General features: G+C 47.1%; 1 protein-coding gene across 18 annotated transcripts in view; it reads left to right on the top strand.

The window, feature by feature from the left end:
* Window positions 1-19810, top strand: part of HIVEP3 (HIVEP zinc finger 3) — a 302477-nt gene that overhangs the window by 269476 nt on the left and 13191 nt on the right. For all 18 annotated transcript variants that reach the window (XM_080566580.1, XM_080566583.1, XM_080566588.1 and 15 more), the window contains 2 exons: window positions 6815-6990; window positions 15862-15960. In XM_080566580.1, coding sequence (XP_080422706.1) covers window positions 6815-6990; window positions 15862-15960 — 275 coding nt within the window. The remainder of the gene's footprint in view (window positions 1-6814; window positions 6991-15861; window positions 15961-19810) is intronic.

The raw sequence follows: 19810 nt of genomic DNA on the forward strand, positions 1-19810 counted from the left end.
TTTGTCTATCAATATTCACTGCTTGGTCATAAGATATTTTACAGAGCCTGGGGCCTGAAAAGCAGCTTGGAACAAAAGTTCCTTTTTTGGGGGGGGGCTCGTCGTGGTAGTTTTAATGTACTGCACCACTTGCAAAAAGTGAGGAATGTTGCCTTGCTCCTGCCCCCCACCGTGTCCTGCACTTTTCACCAGGTCCCCAGACCCCGCTGATGGCCTTGCAGGGTGGCAGGGCTGGCGAGGATGGACAGGGTGGCACCAGCCAGGGGCAGGTGACAGTTGGGCATGTCGCCTTAGAGCAGATGTGAGATCATTGGCTTTAGCCCAGACTGATTCAGCTTTTTGCCTTCTCTGGGTGTCTTCTGCTCTTCACACCTCCTGCCTGGAGGATGCAGAGTCTAAAGGGAGGTTTTCTCAGTGCCTTACAAGGAGGTTGGAGGCATCCTGCAGTGACCACCGTGGCAGAAGGCCACAACCTTTATTTACACCACATCCCTTTCCACACAGATGGTCTCATGGTCTTGTAATCCCACCGAGGTGACTTGCAGAGTTTCTTAGGACAGTTCTGCAATTGATAGTCCCAACTGAAAGCAGTCCAAGGAGGGAAAGCAGTAAATCCTGGCTTTGGTTTGCTTAAGCCGCTGTGTACTTCCTCTGCAGAGATGAATCACACCTGAGCAACACTTTTAATTGTATTTGTTTAGTTAAAGTGGATGGTTGGTAGATACCATGGGTAATTCTGTATGTTTTCCTTCTTTAGTGTCAGTATCCACTAAGTGTGAATTTACCCCGTGTCCGCTGGGATGGAAAGGAAGTTCATCCCAAAATACGGGAAATGCCTAGCTGAGCACCAGCTGCGTTTCCCATTTTAGGCTTGCAGTTGCTGGTGATACAGATGACTCTTAGCTAGTCCAGCTTCCCTGATCTGCATCCGAAGGCATCTCACATTGTTCCTGTCTCCTCCTTCCCAGTCCGTTGCTCTACCTGCCAGTCCATACTGTCTCCTACAATTCCTTGCTCTTCATAAACCAGTCACATTACTCACGTCTTTATTTGCAGGGATAAACACAAACTCTAGAAGCCATCAGATGACGCCATTTCTCAAAGGAGTGTGTGGTTATTTATACTTTACTTCTTTCCTCCATACATATTAACAAACTTGGAAGGCCATGGAAACTCGGGGGTGAGATGTGTTGTTTTTTCCATGTGTTTCTAGCCTCTGCTTTTTTGAAAGAGACGTAAGCAAAGCTGCAGGTTTTCAACTCCGACACAGAGTGTCTGCAGCCTGCGAGCCTGTCGCCGTGTCCCTCAGTTTTGCCCCTCTGTCGTGCGGCCGCAGACGTGAGGTGTTCAAGGAAGCTGATGGCAGCAGCACTCCTGAGAGGGAGCTGCATTTGGCGTCTTTTAATCCTCTGCCCACTGCGAGCTGTAAGATGGAGACCTCTTGATAGGGCCTATCCATCCACCTCCTCTGCATGTGCAAAGAGCCCTGTGCATCGGAGACATCGCAATCTTTGGGGACAGGAGCAGCCTGGGGGACCCTGGCTGTCCCAGCCACCTTTCCCATGCCAGCAGCACGCGGCGCTGTGGGCATGGGCCAGCTCTGCTATCTCCAAAGCCCTCAGCTCCATCAGAGTTAATGATGCAGATTAAGAGAAGATTTAATACCCTTAAGCCCCTGTGGGATTCCCATGGGTCCAAGCCAGCTATTTGTCTTTGGATTGCTGCTGATTTGTTATCTGAATTAGATTCCACTCGAAATGAGCATCCCGTTGCTTCAGGCACTGTGATGTATATGTGAAAAGAGATAGTCCCCATCCCTGTGTTTCGCGGAGCAGAAGGGGCCCTGAAGGTTTGCTGCCTGCGAGGAGCTCACCTTGGGTAGTGTAACTGAGTGTAACTCTTCTGGTGTTGGACCTTGTCTGAGCTGCTGATACCTAATTCAAGAGCAAGACGATCTTTGCAGTTACGCCTTCATGCCAGGCTTTTTGTGTAAGTCTGGGTGCTGGGGTCTCATTCAGCTCTGACTTGTCTTCGTCGGGTTTGCTGGGGATTGGGAAGTGCTGCTTGCCAAAGCTCTGTTGCTTCAGACAGGGAAGAGGAATTTCTGTGCCAGGGCCTCCCACATCCATACCCAGCTTGCTCGCTGTCCTGCTGTATCGCTCTTCGGAAGTTCCTTTGTTTGTCTTGGTGCAATATTCCTGTCTGGTAAATCAGGATACTAGAAGGTTTATATGATGCTTTTAGAAATCTGGAAATGACATTGTCTAGTCTGGATTTTGTAAAGAAATACTTCTGTTTGTTCTGCTGTAGCTTGGCTTGAGTTAAGGGAGATTTCCTAGTAACCGTCTGGCCTTAAGGATGCACCTGTGTATGAGGTGATGCTTGACAAAGGCTGTGGTCTTGTAGGGTCTCCCACCCTGTGTTTCTCTAGGGCACACAGTGCGTAGGATAAGCACTTCCGTTGCACATGCAGTTTCAGAGAGGGTGTTGCTAGCATCGCTGTGGAAGAAGTGCTCTAATTGTCTAGTGGGCAGCTGTGATAAAGGCAATAAACTTGCTAGTAATTAGTGACGTTATAATAGCTATGCATTTATCAGCAATCTGTCAAATTTTTCAGGTGGCATAAGACATAAATTAGATTAGCTAATACCATAACGAACTGTCAGGGACTTCCGAAAGATTTAGCCAAGCCAGATGAGTGTGCAATGTGATGACATATAAAATGTGCCATCAATAAAACCAGAAGACTTGCACTGAAGGCAACAACTGGGGCTGCTCAGGTCACTTGACTGTGAACTAATTGCAGTAGCTCAGGAAAGGGATCAGATATCTGATTCCTGTTACTGTGTACCAGAAATCCACAAAGCAAACAAGTACAGTTAACGAATGTCAAAACCGGTTGAGGAAATACTTGTTCACTCACTGCAAAATTAACCAGGGGCATTCTGTGCCATAACGCTCTATTGAGCTTGCAGATTTTGGAAACTGGCAAAGTCGGGGTGCCTACATGTAACTGGCAAATAATGTAAGTGCAGCTGCTGTCCTTGTGACCTGCAAGGGCACATTGACAGAGACCTCATGGACAAGGTAAATTCCTGGCAGCTGTAGGAAGCAGGAGAGAAGGGGTGCTGCAGCCCAGCTGTGTCTCGTAGCCAGCACTGAGTCCCCCAGAAGCCTGCTCTCCATTCCTGCTTGCGAACCACCAAAACTTCCTTCCCCCTCTGCTTTCCAAGCTTTTATTGTGTGGTTTTTCAGCCACATGAAGATTTTTGGATGTTTGCTCACTGCACTGAGAAAGGAAAAAAAAAAAAGAAGTGTATATGGCTAAAAAGAATAGTCAGATATTTGCAGCAGCAAATAGTAAAAATTAAACCTCCTAAAACCTGCAGAGGAATAAATGCTTCACGGTTTTAGGTTTCAACGAAGTTCAAGGGAAAGAGTTAAGACAAAGCTTTCTCCAGGTTCATGTTATCCTGCCTCCTGACAGCGGCAGTCTGCTCTGCGGCCATCAGGTCTCTGAAGCCGGTACTGCTCCTGGCAGCCCGCAGACACTGCCAGGGCTCTGCCAGCTCCTCTTGCTCTGAAAGGTATTTGTAGTGGTTGCAGGAAGTTCAACAAATGTGCATTTGGTAGTGGAACACAGCAAATAAGCCTTAAGAAAATGCATCAGATAACGGAATCCTTGTCCTTTCATGTGTCTGCTTGAAAGAACAATTTTCCAAATTAGTCTCTGAGCTCGTAATGGCCAGTTAGCCTCCCAGGTTTCAAATCATCTCAGTATTAGATTGGAGCAGTGACACCATAGGAGGTTTAAGTTGCTAACTACAGGATTATGAATTCCACAATGCTCTGGAAGGGAGGCGCAGACTTGCTGACACAAACTCCAACTGTGGCTATTAGAGGAATCTGGTTACAGCAACCACTACGGAGCAGGAAGGTTCCTCGTCCAGGGTAAATCTTCACGTGAAATGAGCTGTCATTGATTTGTCTTTCTGATGCAAATCATATGAGCATATTAGATCCGCAGGGAAACCAGCTTCATATTGAAGTAATTATCTCCACGAACATATTCCAGCCTTCAGTGTAGACAGATGCCATTTGCAGCAGCCTTCTCCTGTGTTGTGGCAATATCACCTACCTTGCTTTCTCCTTGTTTGGGTTCGTATTCCTTTAGGTCACCTCTCCTTTTCTGTTTCCCTGCTCTCCCTGTGTGCTTTGTGAGTTGTAGAAAAATATCTGTATTGAAGGATGGCTTAGTCTCACCGAGTGTCAGATAAACTGCAGTGCCTAATTTCAGATTAAATCACGTGTCACTTTTTATCCAGGAAAAGCCGGCCCTGATAGCTTTAATGAGGCCGACAGAGGGACCGTGGGACACAAAGGACTTACTTAGAGGTTTCCATGTGAGAGTGTAATTAAGGGTAGTGCAAGTACAAGACTGATAAAGGAGCAATTTCATTTTTTAAATGGCAAGGTGATTACCAGCGTAACGACAGAAAGAAAGGAGGGGCAGAAGGAAGCCTGAAATATGAATTGGAACAGGAGAAGGAGGATCAGGATTCCTGAGTTCCTTTTGTTGCTTTCCTGTTAGATCACTGAGTGACTGAAGGAGGGTCACTGCCCAGTCTACACCATTAATTATGGGTACCCTGGTACTGGTATCTGTAAGGTTAAATGGAGGTAGCTGGACATCCTGGGGTGGAGGCTGGCAGTCAGTGTGTGCTCTTCACACACCAGCTCAGTCCTCTCTGGCCAAATAACAAGAGCCTTGTCATTTTTATTTAGTTATTTTTATTTTGTGTGTGTGTGGGTAGATGGCATTGCTGTGGCTTCAGTTACAGGAGGTAGAGTGCATGGGAGTATCTGGGCTGCCAGATGACCCTGGTTATGGTCCGGAGAACCTGTGACGCAAAAGGACAGAAACACAAGCTGTTCCCCCGCATGCAGCTGTCGGCACCAAGACCTGGTTATGCTGGTGCTTCAGCCAGCATTCCAGGCTTGAATGGGGCTATCTGTACACCCATTTTTCCCCTCTTCTCTAGCTTGTATCTGAACCTGCTTAGAAGATCTGCAACCTCATCACCTTCATGTGTGAGCAGCTCATCATCCTGTAAGCATCCGTTCACATCTCTCTGAAGCAGAGACGTGGCCATGACCCCATTTTACAGATGGGAGTCTGAGTCAGAGAGACTAGGGTCTGGCTGGAGAGAAAAGGTTTAGTCCAGACCTTATGTCTACCAGGTGGCACCCAGGAAAATTATGAATTTCACGTGAAGTAGGTGCCCTGAACAGCCACGTGGAATTTAAATTACTCGTACGCTCCCTAAATGAATGAAATGAAATGGAGCCAAGGCCATGTGCTTTCTGCCTGGGTAAGAGATGAAAGGGTTCACGCAGTTCGATTTCCCCACCTTTAAATCCACACTTTGGGTAACTGGGATGTGATTTTCTGGGATGTGTCCTGTGCAGACCATGTCACTATCATCATCTCAGTTCAGGGCCAGGTTCATGATCTTTGTGTATAGTTTATTCAGTTTTATTATTATTATTATTCTACATTATAAGTACATTTTTTATTTTTAAAGCATTTACTATACTTTCACATATTTAAGCACTCAAGCTACACTTCATAGTTTGCACTGCTGTTCCTATTCAGTTTATCTTCAGACTGGCTGCTGTTTTTCCCCTTTCTGGTTTAGGGTTTATTGGGCAGGTACTAGAGGGTGACTGATGATGGTGTGTGTCTTCAGGTCCCCTATTAAGATGCTCTAGAAAGCCTTATTTTCAAGTGTGGATGTTCAGAGCTTTTGGAAGGCTAGATATATTTCATACTGGATAGCAAAATAAGTTACAAGAAGTACCACACTTCAACAATTTGGCCTCTTAAAAATCTGAGGGGGGCGATTTTGTGTTACCTTATTCTTCTTTTGCTGCAAGTACAGGAAATTACAGACTCCATTTGCTAAGCTGCAGGAGGCTAAATGATTTGTCTCACCTGAAAATATTTTTCAAACCTGCATCATGCAGCCTTCCCTATGTGCTAAAGCACGGGCAGAAAATAAATGAATATATAATGTGAAGGAAGGATGACCAATCTTATTCTCTCGGGTGAACCTGTTATGATATTGTGCCAAAGATGAAAGAGCCTTGAGTTTACAGTCATTGCATTTAGTGCTAGAATAATAATTTTTAACAAAGGATGTTTTCTTGTGTCCATTCTGGGTGTTTCTCGCTCTGGCAGGAGTCTGCGCAGGGACCCCCGCTCGCAGCGCAGCATCGTGGTCCTTTCAGATGGCTTTTGTGCTGCCCCAGTGAGTGCGGAAGGTCATGTCACAAGAGATTTATCCGGGGTGTATTTTCTCAGTACTTTACACCGTACAGTGACAGACTCTGCATATTTTAAAACGCAGCACAGGCTGCGAGATGATTCAGGCCACCGGGCTGGACTGTGACATATATTACTCGGACTGTTATGAGTGTCTCAGTTTGTGTTTGAGGATGGGGAAAATGAGGACATTTGGGTGACCTTGTGACTTGACCTCAGACTTTGGGCTATTTGTCTGTACAGAGAGGCAGATGTAAGACATTAAAAATAAATAAATAAATAAAATAGAAGAGGAAGAAGGCCTCTGGGCAAAAGCTTTTCAAGATATTATGAATTTAGCCTAATTACCCAGAGATAGTAAATGGTAAATGAGACTGGTGGTGTCAATAACATGCTGAATGAATCCAGGAAAATTGTGTCTACTTTTGAGGTGGGAATCTTCTTTTTTTTTTTTTTTTTTTTTTTTATCATGACACCTGTTGCTCATAGGTACAAATCAAACGAAGAGTATGTGTATGTGCGAGGCCGTGGAAGAGGGAAGTATGTTTGTGAGGAGTGTGGAATTCGCTGCAAGAAACCCAGCATGCTGAAGAAACACATTCGCACGCACACAGACGTCAGGCCATATGTCTGCAAGTACTGTAACTTTGCTTTTAAAACCAAAGGTAAGAGACAGTCAGCTCCTAGCTCCTCTGCTCAGTATATTGACTTACAGGCCTTCCTGGGGACGCTTGCGAAGGGGAAGGGAAGGCCTTCCCGGGGTCTGGAAAACCCCCAGAGCCAGAGGGAGGGGGATGAGGGAGTCTTAAATGGGCTGAAATTTTCCGAAGAGGAGCAGCCCTGCCATAAGCTGATGTGCATCCTCCTGAGCCATGGCACAGAGCACTGGCTGCCCCTGCCAGCCTGCAACGTGTCTGCTCCATCCTCTTGGTGTTTCTTAAAGGGAAAAAGCCTGAAATACAGCTTCACTGGTAGGGGTTTGTGAGCAAAACCACCCCAGAATGAGAGCAGGGATCTCCTGGGTACAGGCAAACATCCCTGACCAAGCACCTGCAGACAGTCTTTGGGTGGCTTTTTATGCTCGTGCTCTCAAGATCGGTATTTGCGCTGCACATTTCCATCCTTCGCAGTTGCATGTAGCTTCAACATTTTCTATTTCATATCAGTAGACTTTTTCTCTAAAGACCTCCATCCCAGGACATCTAGTCATTAATGATCCACAATCTCACCACTGCCAGCTGTTCTTCACAAGCACCCTCTATCATTGCTTCAATTCAAAAGTGAACTTGTACAAGTAGACTCTATCAATATATATATATATATATATATACACTGTGGGTAAAGTTGTCAAGAGTGCCAGAAGTGCCCAGGTCCTTTGATTTCTCATGAGTCTGGCACTGTGGGTTTCACAGTTCTCCTCTCCATCTTTGGCTGCATCAGGTCTCACAATAGAGATGCTGAGTTTGGTGTCTTAATTATAGTTTGACGTACATATAAAAAGTCCATCATCTATAGCTCCATCATTGCAAATCTCAGAAAATAACACAGCTGGGAGAGTTAATTTCTCAACAATATTGTCATCCCCCAAAAACCACTGTTACCCAAGAAAGGGGCACGGCATGGACGTGGGAGGAGGCACGGGGTGCTACGTGGACCGTGGCACGCCTGCATCTGCACCTCGGTGCTAGAAAAGCGCCCTCGAGGCCGGATGAATCAGGGTGGGCAGCACCCGGAGCTGACAGCTTGTTGGTTAAGCTGGTGGGTCATTTCTGGGTAACAGTGTGTTGGTAATCAGCAAACGTTTGGGAGCATGGGGAAGTGAGACTGTATTTGAGGTCAGATTCTCATCAGACACATGCAGCAGATCCAAGTGGCAGTTCTTCTTCTCCCTCCCAGCCTGGAGCTGGACCTGATCCATTACTTTCTCTTTCCCTCTTGCTTCTGTTTGTTCCGAGGTTTTCCTTTGAGAGGTGAATCCATTCAGCCTCTTCCGTCACCTCACTTTGCTCTCCATCATGCTTCTGTTAGGCTTTTGTTCAGGATGCTGAGATCAAACCATTCTTCTCACCATCTTTCCGGCTGCTTTGCTCTCCATCTCTGCTCCCTTGAAGCGCACAAACTGTCAGCACTGACTGTGCTGATTGCACGCTGCAAACAGATGCTTGCCTCCAAAGGACTTCCCTTCTTCAGCTTTGCAGGAAACTTGTGAGGAAGGCAGCATGGAAATGCTTCCTTCCAAAAAATAAATAAAAAAATCACAAATCACTCTGGGATTTTAATGCAAAACTGTTTGCATACGGATGCACGAGGGGGCAGAACTTCCCTGGACTTCCCTGGATTAGCAATTTTAGGACAAATAGTTGCATGATGGTAACTTGGAATTGCATGAAAAAGGCTCTCTGCTGGAGGGGGGGGGGAAGGGAGGTCACAGTCAGAGCCCTGGCTATGTCCTACAGGCATGCTTATACCCCACATAACTTTGCAGCACTTGGATAAAAATCTGTTTGCTTTGCTGATGGAAGCACCTTTGAAACTGTTGCTGGAAAGCAAGAAAAAAAATCAGTCTTGTGTGCTGATAACGTCGTCAGTTAAAGCCCAGCTGCAGCACAACTGCAGTCGGTGATGGAGTCCGAAGCAGAGCTCCAGGAGGTTTGCAGAACTAGAGGTTTCACAGCTTATTTTGCAGACGTCTGGGAGAAGTTTGTTTGGGCCCTGAGTCATTCGGGTCCCCCTTCCTGGTGAGCAGTTTTGCAACCACAGTTAACTGCAGAATGGAGAAGCTGGAGCTCTTGCTACTGGAGTGCACTTGCGAAAATATAAGCTGAGCTGAAGCTCTTTTAGAAATCAGCTTTCCAAGGTTAATTTTAGCCTTCAGCATAAACTCGAGGGGGATATCTATGGAGCTGTCTTCATTTTGGCTGTGGTAGATCTCTCCAGCATGATCTAATGCTCTAAACTCTCAAGCAGGCTGGAAGCAGTTTAATGTTTTTTTTTTCTTATTATTTTTAATGAGGATTTTTATCTGGTTACCCCTCTCCCCTCTGTATCTGTGTTCCAAAAGCAGGGAAAACTTTCGCAAAAGAAAGAGCTTTAAGTATTTTCCCCTTTTCACTAATTATGCTATTCGTATGCTTTTTGTGTATTTCTTTCATCGTAAGCAAAGCTGCTTCTTTGAATTAGAGAACTGCAAGGAAATGTTTTTTTTTCATTGTTATTATATTGAAGCCAATCTATGAGATGATTTTATTTATTTATTTATTTGTGTGTGTGATCACTTAGTTGATGGAAACAGCAGCCTTGGAAATTTGGTTGGTAAAGATTTATTTGATTTTACATTTCTGGACCAGATATAAACGTGCCTTTTACTGTGTTCCCTACTTCCACTGTAGCAGCACTCTCCCCAAAGGTTTGTTACTACAGCCTCAAAGAGGTTGTTTAAAGAAATTAAGCAGCTTTTTCATTGTTTTCTTACCAGGAAGGAAATGGAGAAGATGCAGTCTAACAGTTTTCCCCCTCAGGAAGGTCAGGGAGAGCTTTTTCCTTGACCTGCTTCCCAGAGGGGACGCAGGAGCCAAGATCCCTCCCTGTGCCTCGCCTCCAGACCCTTTCTGCGCTCCTCCCCTGGGTGACCCGGGGATGGGGACAGTGCTGGCCGTTGAATCCCTCCCTGCAGGCATTCTCCTCCCAAACAGCTATGTTCTGCTCTCGTTCAGACTCACATCATGTCTGGATTGCTTGAGAGTTCTTAAAATTTCTGGAAAAACCGCACGGAGCAGCACGCTGTGTCCACGCTGCTGCCTTGCTCAGAGGTCAGAGGGACGGGGAGCTTCGTATTAATTTAGGAGGTGCTTGTGTGAAGGACACCGGTGCCTGTTGGCTGAAGATATCCGTTTGATAGTCTAGTCCACTCACAGTTTCCAGACACCAGACTTCTCCACGTCCTCAGCCATAGTCTTCCTTTAATAAATTAGTTTGCAGTTCCTTAAATCAGCACATGGCAGGCACTGAGGTTATTGAACATGTTAATATATTAAATGCTTTACCCCCTCAGCCCTTAAAGGCAAGGTTATGGCTGCACAGTTTATTATTATTACTGCTCTAGCAGACTCAGCGCTCTGCTAAGCCTCCTCTGGAAACTACAGAGCAGGTCCAACTGGCGGAAAGCTCTGCAAGAATTAACTGCTGTTATAGCAGGGCAGATTGATATATAGATTGCAAAAATGTCCCTGCACCCTGTGCGTGCTGGGACCCTTCTTGGCCAGCTAGGGAGAGGGAAAGGGTGCGAGCATCCCGTGCTGGGAGTCCCCTCTGCTCCTAGGGATGCCACCCAGCTCTGACAAGGGGATGAGGGAGGATTAGCTGCAGGAATTTGCTGCCTTACGCAATGTGGCGTGAGACGTGTCGCTGGGAGCAGAAAACGACCCAGTGGTCCAGACAGGAGGAGAAACACAGTGAGCAAAAGGGCTCTTTAACTTACCATGGGGGAAAAAAAAAAAAAAAAAAGAAAAGAAAAAAAAAAAGTCTGAAAGTCAGAGACTGGCAAATTCAAGTGACATATTAGCTGTCCTTTTTTTTTTCTTTTTAAGTGCAGCTATTAAACCTTAGCACAAGCCTCAGTGGGAAACATGCTAATTCTCTCTATTTTGAAATCTGCAAATCCAGCCTGGGTGCCTTTCTGGAAGATTAGTTTTTGGCTAACACAAGCTGATGGGCTTGATCCAGAAGATGGTTGGTATTTTATAGCCTGTATCAATGCAGACAGGCAGGCTAGATGTTCAAATTCTCTCCTTTAATCTGTAAGTCAATACATATAAAAGATAATAACAAAATGTTAAGAAATTGAATTATTTTGCCCAATAAATTATCTAAATAAAAGCTTTTCTTCTTCAAGAGTCTCAATAGGGGACATTATCTCCATGCAGAGACCTAAATCAAGGCCTGTGCATTATTTAAGTCACACGTAACACCTAATTCAAGGGTTTATCTAGAACGAAGAGTATTGACCTATTGCTTATCCTCCATGTGTGAATGCATCTCACAGCAAAATAGGAGTCTGCTAGTGACAGAGTAGCTGTTGCTCTCCTTACATACTACCTTAAAAGAAGGATATGAGAAAAGCTTAAGTCCTGGAAAGTAAAGAATATTTGTATCACAATGTCGCCTTGGATGCTGAGATCCTGCAGTTGGTTATTTTTTGGATTTTATTGTTGTTGTTAAGTTATTCACATTTAACAGGACAAATAGAAAGTATGGTGTATGCCCAATATGGACAAGATAATTTTTCCAGGAATCTTAAAGTTTTTATCCCCTACTTTTCATTTTAACTCCACCACCTTTAAAATATGATAGCGGATGTTCTGAAAATTTAATTTGCCTCTGAATTTAAATGGCGAATCGTTTCTAGTCCCTCTTAAACTGCTTTTGAAACACTGGCGTTTCAGCTTTCTCAAAACAACACAAGTATTTAAGCTGCTTTAAGTCCAGAATAAGACCTCGCAGCAGAGTTTAAGCAGCCAGCAACACACAGTTATAAGCAGGCGTAAGAGAGAACCCAACTCTGTGCTGGCGCTGCGTGTGTTCCTCCAGTGCAGCAGAGGGTGGCGTGGTGGTGGTGGGGGGTCACCGTTTCCAATGGTTTAGATATAATCTGTTGATTTTCAATCTGGGAACTTCTTGCTGAACCTTGGGAAGGACCACTTACCTGCCTAGGATTCAGTGTGACTGTTCTGTTTAAATCCAGCCTCCCCACCTGCTGCTATTGCTCCTTCAAATAGGATTTTTTACTGTTTCCAAGGAAGCAATGTTGTTATTATTATTGTTATTATTATTATTTAGGTTAGGAACCAGAACTCAGCAAGGCAACAAGTAGCTGTGAGTCCATCCTTATAGGATTCATGTCCAGTTAGGTAAAACAATTTTGACTTTACTGGAAATTTGCTGAAGGACATCAGCATTTAATCCTGCCCGCATTAATTAAGGGGTCTTAGAACACAAACTGTAAAAAGAACCCTGATAAGGTAAATATTATCCTCCTCCAAGTTGCTCCCAAGATGATAATTCTACTTCTCAGTTGACTTTTAGCTTCCTCGAAATGATGCAAACTTAGCTCTGGTGAGAATCTGGCCCCTTGAGCCTCCATTCCCAGAAAGGCTAGTGTTATTCCCAATTTTGTCCAACTTCGTGTGCGTGCAGGATGCTCTGTGTGGATATACCCTGTACCAGAGGGATCTCCAGAGATACTTTTGCAGCCTCACCTCATTCATCGGCATGTGGGTATTGCCTCGTTTAACCCACCAAGGATGAAAACAGATGGGAAGCAGAATAGAAAAAAAAAGTAGAAGAGGAAAGACATCAACACTTGCTATGAATTGGTCTTTGGTATTTGTCATAAATTCACTTGCACAAGGATTTTTAGCATTATCTGCGTGGCCGCTGCCAGCTCATGTCTTTGCAGGTAGCATGGATGGGGAAGGAAGAGGAGAAGCCACAGCCTTCCCTTGCACAGGGACAGTTGCCTCGAGTGCAAGAAAATAAAAAAGGAAGCGACACTGATAGCTTCTGGCAGAGCTTGTCAACCCCAACCTTTGCTTGGGGTGGAACTGAATCAAAGGCAGCGGTGAAAGGAAGTGATGGGCCGAGAGCTTCAGGCTGCTGAAGCAGCCGGCTGGGGCCCCCGTGTCTGCAAAGATCCCGCTGCAGCAAGAGAGGAGTGTTTGCTGTGGACAGCACTGATGCTAGGGCAGCGTCAGGGCCCTGTGTGTATCACCAGCCTTCGGACAGCTGGAGTGGCTTCTGCGTGCCTCTGAGGACTGGAGTCCTTCCCTTGTCACAGTTTTACTTAAAACGTTGCATTCACCAGCCCCCAAATAATTCATGCTATGCCCTCCTGGGTAAGCCAAAGCCAGATGCATGTAGCACAGTGGATTTACGAGCTCCTCTGGGGGACGTGGTAGCACCGAGATGCTTGGCGGACCTCCCTTCCCGTGCTTCCCACCATGGGGATCACAGCGGGATTCTTGGGGTGCCACAGAGCAGAGTTTAAATGGTTCCCCCAGCTCACATCTAGCATTTGCTTGGGTTTGTTTGCTGTGGGTACCATCAGCGGAGGAAATCCAGTTAGGGATTTTTCTGTGGTAACTGAGCGAGAACGGGTCATTTTTGGCAGCCGAGTTGTGAAGCGTTGTGATGGGCAGACAGCAGCAGTAGGGTTTGATTTCAGAAGACTGAGTCAGTTTGCCTTTTCGGTAGTTAGGTCCAAAATTAAATTCCACTTCCATGAAGTCAAAATCTGAACTCATTGGATGCTTTCTGGCATAACAGCATTTCATTTGCAAAAAATGGTGATTCACTGGAAGCAGAGGTGTCCATGAGAACATGCTTTTGTCCAACTGGGTTTCTCTGGGTCTACAACAAAACTTCTGGTCCAAGTTGGAGAAAGAGAGGTCTGATTTGGAGCAAGGGCCTGAGCCAAGGTGGCCTCATCCTCATACCTGAGTGTCCTAACCACAGAGCTAAGGGTATGTTGGCATGAAGTTAAAAAATAATAAATCTCTCTTACTGGAGCTGTTTTGCTGGATCTAAATTATTAAATATCCTTTGGAGCGAAAACTCATATCCACATCCTAGATGGGTGCCAGGGATATATAGTCAGCTTTTGTCTCTCTTTCTTGGTCTTTCCTGTTGGAGCTATTCCGTTTTGTACAAAATGGGCTAAATAAATAATTCATGGACTAAAGAGAGATGGACTTGGTAGCTAGATGGTTATGGCACTTTTCTGAGCTGTGAGGGCATCACGGGTAATTCTCTGCTCCGGTGAATAATTGCCTATTTATTTATACTCACCGGACCAGCAGCAGAAGGGGGTGATAGAAGCTCTCTCTGCTCCCACTCAGCTCAGGGACCGGGGGACTCTGGATTGCAGGAGGCAGCTGAGGGACCTCAGTCCTCAGCTGAAGGCTATAATAAAGTGTGAAAAGTCTTTTTTTTATTTATTTTATTTTTTCCTTTTTTATTTTTTCTTGTTTTTTTGAGAGCAAAACAAGCCTCGTGTTCAACACGACTTAGCTAACAGGAGGGCTGGTGCCACGTGGCATTGCTGCAGTGAATTTGGAGCCCTCCACCAGCTCCTGGGCTGTGCTGGGAAACCAAGCAACCCTTGGGTGAGCTTCAGCCAGGGCCTGGATTTCTTCTCATCATCAGCTCAGCCCACGGAGAGGCACAAGAAAGGGAAAGGAAAAACGGGACATTTTTCCTTTATTTCTCCTAACCTTTATTTTTTCTCTCCTTTCCACCTATCTGCGTTTTCCCCCTCAACAAAGTTTCCCCTTTGCTCACTGTTTCCCTCATGGATAAGTAGGGTTAATAACTGTCTAATTAACCTGCCTGCAACGTGGGAGTTAGAATTAGTGAGATGAGAGCCAGCCAGGCCCTGTGAGGCCACTGTGCCCACAGGTTATCCCACTGCAGGGTCTCGGAGCAGCAGTGAACATCCCCGCGTACCAGCCCCCACCTTGCAGGGGCTGCTCTTCCCACCCTAGCCCGAGGAAACCTCGTTAGCTTTCTGCAGGCTTTGTCGTGATGCCAAAACCTGATGTGCAGTACTCTAGGGGTACCTGTGGCTCCTCCTTCTCCCTGGTGCTTCATTGCATGGCCAGCTCATCGGAGCCATGCTGCTGGGGGGGGGTGTAGGTGCGCATCTGCATTGCTCCACTCCAGACAGCTTCATGTGCACACAGTCCTGAGTAAGTACTAGTGTGGGTTAAAACATGAGTGTTTTCCAGTGGAAGAGATGCTGGTTCTTCAAGAGTGTCCCAAGTCTCTCCAAGCCACCAGTGAAGCCAGGTGGGATGCAGACCGGGCTGCCCAGTCCCCTGCCAGCTCCCCGGGCTGCCCCAGCTGCCCACCAGCCTCCCGGGGTGCCCGTTCCCCAGCCCAGCAAAGTGCTGCTCAGGGTGGAAATTACATTTCCCAGCTAGCTCCGCTAAATACTTTTATCTACAGTTTTATCCAGCTGTTCAGGCAGAGGCAGCCAAAGCCCACTTCATTTTTTTTTAATTTTTTTTTTCCTTTTTCTTTTTTTCCCCCCACTGCTGGCATCTGGAGTACTCATACCTGGAGGCAGGTGACCTCCTGTGCTGGGATGAGGTGGGAGGTGTTGCCAGACTGCAATGAACTGGGAAGCATCTTTCTCTTTCCTACTATCTCTCCCTGCTGCACCATCATAGCTGAAGGCAATCCAGGACTTTTTTCCCTGCACGAGCCCCAGTGCATATCCGAGCCGGATTTTCAGGTTGCACAACAGCCTCGTACCCTGCCTGCACCTCCGTTCCTCCACCCCAGTGCAGCAGCAAAGGAATGAAGGGAAGATCTAGCCTTGCACCATGGGGTATCTGCAATGGATAGTGGTCTGGGGAGAGTCAGAGGCCTCCTTCAATTGGTTCAGAGCCAAATTATTAATTTTCTACTGCTAAGCTTGCAAAAATGCAATAATAATAATAAGCCATATTGACCAAAATATGTTTTCTGCTTCCTTTCAGGGAATCTGACTAAACATATGAAGTCAAAAGCCCACAGCAAAAAATGTCAGGAGATGGGCGTGTTGGTATCTTCACTGGTGGATCTGGAAGCCGAAGAAGGTAAAATTCTTTAACTTTGTAAACTTGATATTGCTTCTGAGAAAAGTCAGTATGTATTCAAGCAAAAGACGTGGGGTGGTTTTGTTTACCCAAGGCTCCTTCCAGCACCCAGGAGTGAATTTCTGCTTGCACTGGGTGAGTTGCAGAGCCATCCTGGGGAACTTCATCGATGGGATGGTCTATGAGCCCGTGTCTTCCTGCTGGGGCTTCGTGCCTGTTTGTCTGAAATATTTTGGCTGGCTGCAGACACAAGAGTAAATAGACAGATAGGGAGCATCCTGCGTTTGGTGCAGTGCTCCGCATGTGGGCTATATACGTAATTATTGTTAAGGGATCTGTGGCGTGAGAAGGTGCTCTTCGGTATTTGGGCTATGGCTAGGGAGCATTTCAGTGCAGGAGCCTGATGGCTATGCTCCAGCAGAGCCTGTGTGTCTCATGGTTGTAGAGGGAGTCCCAAAGCAGCAAAATGAGACCCCCAAGAAGCCTCGCATGAGGCTGTAACCTCCCCCTCTTCACTGCTGCAAGCACAGTTTTGTGGGTAAAGGACAAATGGTCACTGCTGGCACCCCTGGTTAGGATCTGGACCTGAAGTGCTGAGCATGAGCAGGTGCTCGTGCTGCTGCCCTGATGTTCTTGCCAAGGTAGATGCGCTCCCGTGACATGGAAGGAGCACCAGAGAAGGACATTTCCATGAAAATCATATTCTAGGGACCTGCCCTGAATGTCTAGGCTGATCATGGGAGACTCTGAATTACAAATGCAAACCCAGGAAGGCCTAAATTACTGGAGCAACCCTGGGCTATGTCTTCAGGGACTGGTGCAGACATGAGCAAAAGGATCCAGCCTGCACCCTGCCCCACTGCGGGGAGCCTCAGCAAAGCAGGACGGGGGCAGCTGCTTCCTTCATCCCGCACTCTCCCAGGTCTGTTTTGTGTGTCGGATGAAGGTGAACCTCTCAGGTCTGTAGTGACCTGGAAGGTTTCTCAGCAGGGAAAGAGCCTGCAAAGCCAAAATAACATGGTGCTTTGACATTTAATGGCATTATTCTGAGTGCTTTACAAGAAGATACATTTACCCTGACTCACCTGCTCGTTTCTTTCATCTGCTTATGAGCAAACACAAAGTCTGTCCAAGGGTCTGTAAATTCAGGAGTCTGTCTGTGCTATGAGAAGTACGCATGACTCTCTCATTTAGTAATTTCCGCCCTGATTTATAGTAGTATCTGCAGCTGAATTTCCCTGAAGTCATCCCAAAAAGCAGACCTACCCCTGGGGGGGCTGGGCAGCATCAGGCAGGACTGTGGTGACCATGAGCACTTTGGCCTCCTGTCTCCATCAGAAATGTTGAGGGAAGGGTGAGGAAGATCTCCAAAGGAACATGTGGAAGTCTCTTGCATACTTAGCTGTCTGAGCTAGGAAGAGATATTTTACCCAAATTGTTGGAGGCTGTGGTCTGACAGCTGGGAAGGGTTAGGTTATGAGTCTCCAGGGACCAGTTAGATGTTTTTACAATTGTTATTCTGTTTCCTTTAGCAAGACCCCGGGTATTTGGGGTTGGAGCCGCAGTGCGGGATGACCGAGAAGAAGCCTTAGAGGTAGCGGACCTCAAGTCCTCATGAAATTTATCTTACCTGCATTTGCATTCGGCAGGTTGTTTGTGTTTATAGGATGCACAGTGCATACCAGCGACAGAGGGAAGAGAGGCGCTGGGGGCGCAGGTCCATCTCTGTCACTGTGTTTACTCCTGGAAGCATTTAGTGCCGCAGAGCAGGGTGGTGTTTTCTGTTTGCATTGCGTTGCAGGCCGGGCATGACACCGTTGACCATTCCTGGCTGCCGCCCCAGAAATCCCAGTATGAAAGCAGCTCTTGTGGCTGCATTTAGCGTTGTTCTTTCCCATTTCCCGTTTCACTCCCCTGTCTCACCCCAAACCATTTCGATTCCCCGGTCCCTGGGATTCATTCTGCCACAGCCCACAAGGGTTTGTTGACAATGGGTTAACGCGCGCTTCATAAAACACATGGCGCCACGGTTATTTTTATAAAGTGAACATCAGCTGAGCAAGTTCTGGAGACGGTGCTGTGAGCCAGGGAATGTTAACTCGGCAGGAACAACAAACAGCGCTTATCACCCCGGTCCCCTGCTGAGGTCAAGTCCATCAGAGGCTTTATTGGGATAGGGGCCGGTTCCCGGGCCATGGGCACTGTCACATGCTTCCTGCTTTATAGGTAATTAAAAATCATGAAGTGAGTTTCCGTACAAGCCCATGGTGGGAATGGGGTTTGCCTGTGTGCTGTGTCCTCAGGGTATAGCCACGCTGGCTAATTAAACACTCCTGGGGATATCTGCAGGCATTGGCATGCCGCTGTCCTGACTTAAACTGCAGGAGCGGTCCCCAGGTCAAGTCTGGTCCGGGCCATCTACCACACTTCCAAAAAAACTATTGAGCACAGTTTGGGATTTATCCTGGGCCCAGGACCACTCCTGAGCGGGAGGTTGGATGTGGCCATCCTGTGCTGGAGGCGAAGATGTGGGGTGATCGGTGCCAGCTGGCTGTGGAGCTCGTGCCACCATCCTGGGACAGACGTGGTCTGAAGGCCGATGTCACGGTCCTTGGCCCGAGCAGACCATGGCTCAGCTTGCGAGCGGTGGGGCTGGAGGAGACGCCTGAGGAGGTTAGCCAGCCCGAGCCCTCGTGCCCTCGTGGTGCAGCAGCACCAAGCCCTGTCAGCCTTGGGCTCAGGCTCAGGCCAGGTGTAGTCACCTGGGCACACAGGGGACAAGGACATGGGAGAAATAAAGAGCCCTGCCACGCTTCCACTGCTGTTACTAGACACCTGTGCTTGTTTTCACAGGGGCACATGCATCTACTTTGCTGCTGAGTTAATCTCTTAAAACCATCTCATTTCACTGAGCCTGCTTTTCTATGTACCCGGTGGTGTGCTCAAGCTGTCGTGTTAGAGAAACTTTTGCAAGTTGCAAAATGCACTGAGCTCCACAGCGGCGGGGAAGAAGGATGGACCAAGGGTGCAAATACCTCAAGGCTGAGGTGCCTCTCTGCCTCAAGGGATTGTTCTCTTCCTTTTAAATTTATTGGACCTCTTGGCTTTTTTCTAGCTCTTCAGAGCAACCTTTCGGCCGGGCTGACATGCTCTACTTGGCTGGGACCTTTCCACAGGAGGGCATGGCTGAAAGAACCTGGTCAGGGATTTTTGCAGTTGCTGCCCCAAGGGAGAGGTGCTGGCATGGCAGCAGCAGAGAGAGGCTGCTCCATGTGGGATTGCTGGAGGACTCCTTCAGTCCAGGAACAGACTTAAATAATTTACTAGCTCACGGCCTCCAAAAATCTCTCCCTGCTGTTATACCACCTACAGGTGATGCTTCTGCAGATTAAAGGCAGATAGGGAAAGCGGAAAGTGGCTCCTGAAATGTTGGTTATGTGACTCTGAAAAAACAAGTACTATGTTAAACCTGTCCATTGTAGTCAATTAGAACTAATGAATCAATTAATTGAGTGTCACTTTTGAAAACCTGCAGATCAGGAGCCCTATTTACGTTACACATAATTGCAGGCTTCTGAGGACAGAACCGCAAGGGCCCACTTAGCGGGTCGGGGGGAGTGCTTCCATTCGTCGCTTCGTTCAGCCGTGCGTCCCAGGCTCACACACGGTTAACAGCAGCGCGTGGAGCGGTGCGAAAGCCAGACCAGGCTGTGAGCCAACAGGAGCTTGTGAAAACAGAGGGCTGGCAGGTGAGGAGGATGAGCTGGTCCCAGCCTTCGGCCTCACTGAGAGGGGAGGACTAAAGGAACAGCCCAGGCACGGTCGGCTGTGTGGCTGCGGGTCGGCTGGA

This window comes from Anser brachyrhynchus (assembly GCF_964034855.1).
Source record: "Anser brachyrhynchus genome assembly, chromosome: 24".
Classification (NCBI taxonomy): Eukaryota; Metazoa; Chordata; class Aves; order Anseriformes; family Anatidae; genus Anser; species Anser brachyrhynchus.